Here is an 8,619-nt window from a genome sequence, read left to right on the forward strand (position 1 = left end):
GCACTAACAATTTGGGAAAAATAAAATRGACCTCAGAATGGAGCCACAAGTTGGCTAAATGATGATAGAGCGGCATCTGTTTCTGAGAAAAGAGGTCGTTTTTGCCATTTTCCATAGTTTCCAGAAGCTTTTTGGACACAGTCAATACCTTGTTTTGATCTTAGGCATCCATATTATCTCTTGCTGTCACTGATTCACTGAGTGTTGATCTGATCTGAAAAAGAAAGGAAATAAATTTAAGATTGTGGGGAAAAACACAACCAACCTAATCAAAGTGAGCAGAAGGTAGCATAGGTTCTTTTGTATCACCAGTGGAAAAGCCCTGAGTGAGGGAAAACAAGGGCCAAGGTTAAATCACCTCCTACRAGTACTTCACTGAGGTAGGGCAAAGCTTCCTTAGCTGATTCAAGTCCTGGCATGGTGACTGAAGGCACTGAAGAGGCATCTGAGMCCCTATATAATCCATGCAGAGAGCGTCAACTGCCTCCCAGGAGTGATCTCAAGTATCTGAGTGAGACACCCACCTCCTTCTCAAGATCCCTCCATGGCATCCCAGATGTTTCTACAGGGCAGTTTGCCACTCTCATGTGGTGAGTATGCAGCCATGGGAGCCAACAAATAAGAAAATCTGGGCAGAGGGATGTGGAATTAGGCATCTAATTCTGCCTCCATCTGCATGGGAGACGTCAGCTCAGGATGTCTCAGGAAGGCTGTCAGAGAGAAGTTTCTTACACAACAGCCTATTGCCAAGGGAGAGCTCTCTACAGAAGAAAGAGGCATGATTTTAGGACCTCCCATGCCTCAGGGCGATAGCTACTCCCACACTCTGATAAGGACCTTATTACATAACTTGAGACATTGATCAGTCTTTGGCCCACGTGCTTCGGCTGGGTTTCTGGGCAGAAGGGAATGCAAAATCTGTGGCGCCAGGGAGAAACTGGGCAATATGGAGACAGGCTGGGGCCACAGATGGGTCTGCTCTCTTAGGAACAGGACTCTTGGGTTCCCAGTGTTTGTAACTCCACACAGCAGCCATCAGCATGTCATGAAATCCTGCAGTGCAGAAGCAGGCTCTTCCACGTGCCTTTGTCCTCTCTACTTACACATTTTTATAGCTTCCTTCATGTTCCTGTTTCCCTATCAATCCAAAATGGAGTTGCCTGCCAAGTTCAGCTATTTCTAAACAGGGCATAACCTCATTTTAAATGGGGATACCACGAGCAGGTCTATATTCATGAACTCAACAGGATAAGATTTATCCCTCTGTTGCTAGTACTGCCCTGGCTTGGTCCTGGCCTGTGCTAACCAGCATTGTCCCTAACAACTTCTAAGCCCATGCTTAGAAGCTTAGACAGCTTCTAAATCCAAGCTATCACAAAGACTAGAGACTATTTCAAATGATTTGGGTGTTACCACCTCACAGTCTAGGTGTAGGGCAGATTTTAGCCATCCAAGGCCACAGAACAATTCTTGGTTTGTTTTATTTCCTAGCAGAGATGTACCCTTTCATCCCAATCCTATCCCTACTGTGATAAGTGGCCAKGGGGGGATCACTTGACAGCCTGTTGTCACCTCATAGCCAACACCTCCTCTGGTCAGTGGAGGCAAAGAGATTGATCCCTCTAGGAGAGCCGGGCTGAGCTGCTCCCTGCAGGCACTTGTCTCTCCCCCTTGACACCTACAGCTAAAATGAGGTGAGATGAACCCAGTCCATCAGGACTCTTAGCATTTAAAGACTATGTGATTCCAGGGCATACAGTCTTCCTGGATGTGTAGATACCTGTTTCTAAACAGGCTATGGCCTGGCCATGGCAATTTCTGATTTCGTCTTTTGCTTGCGAAACGCAGCAAAGAAGGGCAACAACATTCAGGTGTGTGCACCACAYTGATATCTCTAAACCTGGCAGGAGGGGAAGTAAGCTGGCGGTGGTAGATTGGGTAAAGAGACTGGGAATAAGACTGGAGCCAGCTCAGTGGGGGGATGACAGGGTAATAGAAACTACAAAGACAAATGAGAGTAATGGCAAAMGACAGAGTATCTTTGGCCAGCTTTGGATTAGCAGGAGACCGTACTTGCTGAATATCTATGCAATGAAAGCCAGGAAGTAGAAAAAGTAAGAAAGAAAATAGAGAGTGACCAGCTCTAGAGAACTAACAAGAAAATAGAGAGAAGGAGGTTAGAGACAAAGCCCAGACTGCAACTGGATGTAGAAGCCAGTGAGGAAGGCTAGGACTGGGAAAATAGCCAGGGAGTGCATAGCTGAGGGTTGSAGGTAGAGGGGGAGGAAGGCCAGATGAGAAGGTAAGGGAACAAGTTAGGGTAAGCTAGAGCCATGAGACCACATTTCCCTTGCAAACCTGTTACAGGGATCCATRGATTTCCGAATGTCACCAAAGCCCTGCTCTTGGCAAATGCCCAGCAGAGCAAGCAGTAAGTGTAACGGCTCTCCCTGTGCACTTAATCTGCAGAGGGAAAACCAGCTGGGCAAGCTGCACCCAACTAATTGTCCCAGGAGATCTTTTCTGGGGTAAATCTACATGGAGAACTTCCCTAGCTCAGGAGAAAGCATTTCAGCCTTGTGTGACTCACTTTGGAAGGAGGTAAGGGGATAAATCTCTCATTCCTGACTAAGATTGTCCACAAGGAAAGTCAGAGCAGGGGAATGTATTCCTGCAGTTATAACTCAGGTAGAAAACCTTACTAGTAAACATAAATATTGGTTTCCAAGGTCATCGGGGTAGAACTTAATTTCTTGTTACGGTTGGAGCTGAGATTTCCTGACTTCAGCATACACAGGGTAGAAACTGCTTGTCTTTACTGATGATTTTTTTTCCTTTAAGCACTATGCAAGATACTTTTCTTCCCTTTCAAAGTAATCCTTAATGCTTATAAAGCAACTTCCACTGGAAGATATTAAATCACTTTAAAGAAAACATAATGCTCAAGATCCCTTCATGGTAGATCCCGTCTTGTCCCCTCTGCTTGCCTGCTGGAGAGCTCAACAGCTATTTCCTTCCAATCAGCTGACCCAGAAGCAAAATTGAAAACAAGTTAAATAGAATACTGTTTACTCTGATAAGTTGTCATAAAATGACACTTCTGCCTATGTAGAAAAAGAGATAATCTGGGAAGAGGCTTCCTGAAGCGAATGCAAAGTAATTTTGATATMTTTCAGTATCATTTCAATGCAACTTGCAGACTAACACCTCCATTCTTGTTGCTGCTACCAGGGATGTCTCAAGCTGCTATGCCTGAAGTGCCACACCACACACTCACACAGCAGACTAAAATAACACTTTATTGTGCCCAGCTTCTGTTTAACAGCTACAATATCAAAGGCTTCCTCAGAGCAAAATGATCCAGGGCAGAAAAAATGGTATAAAGGTAAAAATGATACAGAAGAAAGATAGGGCCAAAAAGGAAGGGGAATAAATGCATGGAGTTMTATAGGCCAATAATAAAAGGAGAGATGGTCCCTGTACAGTGCCCATATGCAAGGACAGGGCTCCATATCACGACTTTCTCTTCCCACCACCATTTTGAGGTAGGGCCATGCTCTTATACGTGGTCATCAGAGCATGGTAAAAGCAAAATATTTGCTCATGGGGTGTGAAGTGCAAACAAAGCGACCTTCCAGAAAAACCTCTCTTCAGAAGAGATAACGATTCCTTACAATGCAAGGCCAAGCAGTTTCCTCCCCCTCCCCCCAGCCCCTTTACAGCTGCAGTCGGAGGACACAGATAAGACTGGCCAAGGCACCCACAGCTATCATAGTGTAGCTGGTTTTCACACTGCTCGCCCCACTGATATTGCACAGGGAAGTCTCGCAGCAGCTAGTAGCAATGCCTGCTATACCAATATTCAGATTTATTGATGGACAAACTGCAGAACACTTCTTGGTAATACGCTGACTATGGTCATTACCTGAATGAGGGAGAGAGAGAACAGAGAGAAATTCATCATTTTGTYTTACACATTTTTTACAAACAACAATGATAGACAGACTGAGCAATATCCCAGTGGGGAATACATTGTTCTGTAGTTAATGACTGTGGATTTTCCCTTGGACTTCAGCACATTCCACCTTTATCTGTGTGTGTGTGTGACCTATGGAGAGACTTACATGTCCGTCTAGCCCAGCAGATTTCCTAACTACACTGGTCTCCATCTAGCACCTCATGCGTGATAACTAGAAATAGACCCAAGCTCAAAGCTTTGAGCAGCTGAAGAGGCCAACTCCAGAGCTCAAGAGTCTTCTGCTGTTTTCAGGGCCAGCCAAGTGCAGCCTGGCATACGTATTTGGAGAACTGAAGCATTTGCATGGTGCAAGGTTGCAAGACTTCATTGCTACCATGCCTTGGGATTGCTCCCACCACAATACCTGGTCCCCTCAAATACCATCACTTCATGAATGTACACGTGGAGATGAGACAAGGGGTTTGTGGAGAGAAATCCTCTCTCTCAATGACTCATGCTCCTAAGTGCAGCTTAATGATCGATAAGGTGTTGTTACGATATATTGTGACAGAGAGGGGTCACGTCAAGTTCCCACCTGCTGCAATATTTGCTTTCTTTGCACTGTGATCCTTATTAATTCTTCCTCCACACCTCATGGTAGGAGTGGGAGGACATTCTGCACTCACTGTAACCAGAAACTCTCTTCTCATCTGAGCCTTAGAAAATACTTGCACTTACCAAGCCCAGTGGAAGAATAAGTTGTGAGACAGTACTTCTCATTATCAGAACATGTTGATATACTGAGACACTGCACGTTGGAAGTTGCATCTTTGCATGTGAAACATGTCAGGGAGAAAGCTGCAAAAGAACCACACAATACCCATCAGTCACCTCTAGAAATGGTGCTAGAAACCCAAAACTGGCAATGCTGATGCAGACCAAAGACTTATCCAGCCCAGTGACTGCAAATAGTCACCCAAAGAAGTATAGGACAGGGCAGGAGTGTATGAAATTCATCCCCAAGAACTTTCCTGGACCCAAATTACTTTAAGCTCAGATTCCTGACCTGATGTGGTTTTCTTATTTCGTAGCTGCAAGAGATCTTTCTTCTGAATACTTACWAAGTCTCTCTTGAGTCCATTTAAAGTTCTGTCATCTCCAATATGTTTTTGGAAGGAGTTCCCCCAGCCTACTATCACTTGCAGCATGAAGCTCCTTTGGTTTCTTTCCAGCCTGACTCCTTGCTGACCACTAGTTATTGTATTGAAAGAGACCAGTTGGTTCCTATCCACACTCTMTCACATCCTCTTCAAGTCATTTCTCTTCCAAACTGAAGACCCCTGGCCTGCACWTTTTTTTTCTCAGAGCACATAGATCAACAGCCAATTCTTTAAAAAAAAATTTGAAAGAAAGAGGAAGAGAAAGACCTGAGAGTAACTACATTGGCTGTCCTGGACAAGATTTTTGTTGTTGAATGTCCCTACATGTAGCTCAAGTGAGGGACAAGTGATGTAGCTTTGCATCTCTATGTTGCCAGGGAAAACTGGATGCTTTTGTTTGGCAGTTTCATTTTCAGAGCTTTTGTGCTAAGAGACAATCCTGAACCTGTAGAAGGCAGGACTCTGCAAACCAGCCCTCAGCTGCAACATGCTATTTTTTATGGCCATCCATGGGAGAAGACTGTGCAACTTCAAAATGCATACATCTGTAACACCATTCATCTGCAAAGCACTGGCCTTGTAGGGATGAATGAAAACAGCCTGCACTCAAGTGAGCTAAAGCAGTCATTCATAGCATCCCTCTTTGGGGAGAGTTTATTTGYAAGATAAGGGGAGTTTCCTACTCATCTGTTTATTTGAGCAAACCCTCCTGTAATAATGTCACCCGCTGGMGATTAGACACATTCTTCTCGTTTCCAAGCTGTCCTTATCTGTGGCCAGTTAATACCCATCTTATTCCTATACCAGTATTGTTCTCTAGCTTATTCTCCCTTACTTTTCTCCTTTATTCAAGATTCTTTGCCCTCATTGCTATCTTTATCAGGAATGTCCCTATCTTCTTTCAGCCCTTGTTTGACGTTAGACAAGCTCATCTAGCCCAAATAGGCTCTTCACTTCCCAGCAGCCTACCAGCCCAGACATGACCCAAGTGACCAGAGTATATGCTGTATTGAGAGAAAGCCACAACAATTCCTTTTAGGGTAATATTCATCCTTTCATGTCTCTGTGGAAACCACCTCCTGTGCCCCCAGCAGCTGAACAGTCCGTCCATCCTTTTCATGGCCACACAGCACTGACCTTCGCTTTCCTCTTGTCCTCACAGATCCTACTCTCCCTCTATTATCTCCTGCTGAAGAGTGACTAGCAGAGGTCACAGAGGCCAGGTGACTGGGCTGGCAGTGACTCAGACACCATCTCCTTCTTTTCCCATTTTCAACACCCTTAATATTTATTTTAACATATATTAAATATATATTAATATATTAAATATATTAATATTTATTTTAAGCAGCCTTTGACCTGGCACCCAGCTGTCTCTGACTTGATGATATGAGTGTTGTGACTTGCTTCYTGCTTTGGTCATGGTCATTTCCAGATCCTCTTGGCTGTCCTACCTGGCTCCTGTGTTCGGTATTATCCTTACATTGCTGGCAATATATATTTTTATATTTTCAGTCTGGAGCCCCCCTTCGGCTATTCTCCCTCTTTAGACCATCTTCACACAAAGTGGCATGACCTCATTTTCTACTCTTATGCAAACCCCATAGAGCAACATCTCTGCTCCACCCTACTAGAAACCACCTTCTTCTCCCAGAGTAACCCTTGCACTGGAGCACAGTCCCCAGACAGGATTTTCCAGACATGTAACTCACTTTATTCCTGAAGTTAAATTAATGAAACTACTTTAATAAAGCCCATTCTTGTGAAAACTTCCTGAATCTAAGCGGAAAGAGTGGAGCTTGTTGGATGGCTCAGTCCTGTTTCATCCCAGCCTCCTATGGCCGCTTATTTAGGAGTCCAGTTGCCCTGGGTGCTTCTGGTCAGGGGAGCGGGCAGACACATGCAGAACGGATTTTGTCAATCTCCTTTTGTACGTAGCAGGCTTCTCTTTTTCKCACCATTGACTACAGAGAACTTTGAAGGCATGTGGCTACTAATCTAGTAGCTCAGTTAAGAGCCTGGAGTGAGACAAGACAATTTTGATCCTCAACATTGTGAAATACATAAGGTAAGTGTTTCAGCATGAAAATGGGGGGAAATAGTCTTCTCTCTCCTGCTAAGTGCAAGAATTGTTCATGCTATCAAAAATGATTTCTGATTTTGTTGTTGCTATTGAGGCATTTACTGCAAAGAGGRTTGAGTGAAGGGTTACAATACGTCTTTCATAGTGTGCCCTACTCAAAATGCCAAAGCTGGGGTTAAACTAGGCTGTCTTTGAAGGTCTCCTCTCTACATCCAGAAAGACCTCTACTGTGTTTTGAAAGGAAACCACAAGGAATATTTTGATGTAATTCAAGCCACTCAGATAAATGACTTAAGTGTGTAAGGCATTAGCAAGTGCAAGCACCAGTAGATGCATGATTTACCTTGTTAAAATCAGACAGGTTCAAGATTAATTGGAACAGTCACCAGCCTTCTGGCTAGACTGCACAGCAAAGTGGTGCTATGTATGTGTTAATTTTTACTGGCTCTTTTAGTAAGTTTGCTGTCTCATTACGTGATTTTTTTTTAAATGTGATTACAGTTGATAAGCTGCTGAAAAGGATCCTTTTATTGCCCTCCACTTTTTCACCTCCATTAAGCACAAAGATTTAGCACATGCTGAGTTCAAAGTCTGTGAAATCACATTGGCTTCAGTAAGAACATTTACAACCCTAAATTAAGTAGGAGCTTAAGTACTCTGCCAGATCAGGACCAGGATGGCCAGTAGTTTGCAGATGAAACCCTACAATGGAATTGAGAAAGATTCAGTTTGCAATAAGTTAAAAGCCCCAAAGCAGAAGGAATGAGATGTTCCCATGTAACAGAGAGAGGGATATTCAGGACTATGTTTGCCGTTTCTCGCCTGACCCCCCTGTTTAAACAGGACATYTCTCTTAGGCACAGGCAGTGGTCCTTGGCAGACCCCAACACAGCAGGGTTCCCAGCACTGGTTCCCAGCACATCTTTCCTAAAAGACACAGCCAATAGCCAGAATGAGAATGGGACTCTCTGCATCTCCACCTCAGGCGAGGGACCAAAATCGACAAAGTCTACCTCAAACCAGCAAACTGCAAGAAAGAAGTGAGAGCCAGAATAGCATCTCCGGCCCTGATCAGGACATGATCATCTTTACCAATGTACTTAATTAGGGCTTGTAAATGCAACCAGTAACAAAATAAGGGAAAAATCAGTTAAAATGATTGCCTGTAGTTGTATGTCAAATTTATAGCCTTACCACAGATACTTCCCTTTTCCTATCCAGCTCAGGATAACCGTTAACTAACTTCACTTCTCATGTAGCTGCACCAGGTCTCAGGGCTCTCAGCTCCCAACACTGAGTCACTCCTTGGGTTGCAATGGAACTAAAAGAGTCTGGTGAGGTGAGTCTCTCATCTCCCACCTCAGCTTCTCAGCACCCTTCCAGCTCCCCCTGGTGCAGATAATCTCCCTCCTTTGGGA

At 44.2% G+C, this 8,619-nt stretch overlaps 1 protein-coding gene across 1 annotated transcript in view; it reads right to left on the reverse strand.

The window, feature by feature from the left end:
* Positions 1 to 3,286: 3,286 nt before the first annotated feature.
* LOC146599345 (lymphocyte antigen 6E-like) overlaps positions 3,287 to 8,619 on the reverse strand; it is a 5,703-nt gene continuing 370 nt past the window's right edge. Inside the window, exons 2-3 of the mRNA XM_085298719.1 lie at positions 4,697 to 4,816; positions 3,287 to 3,925 (exon numbers count right to left, since the gene is read on the reverse strand). Coding sequence (XP_085154845.1) covers positions 3,717 to 3,925; positions 4,697 to 4,816 — 329 coding nt within the window. The 3' untranslated portion in view covers positions 3,287 to 3,716. The remainder of the gene's footprint in view (positions 3,926 to 4,696; positions 4,817 to 8,619) is intronic.

This window comes from Rhea americana, unplaced genomic scaffold (assembly GCF_003343005.1).
Source record: "Rhea americana isolate MKP2758 unplaced genomic scaffold, rheAme1 scaffold_140, whole genome shotgun sequence".
NCBI lineage: Eukaryota > Metazoa > Chordata > Aves > Rheiformes > Rheidae > Rhea > Rhea americana.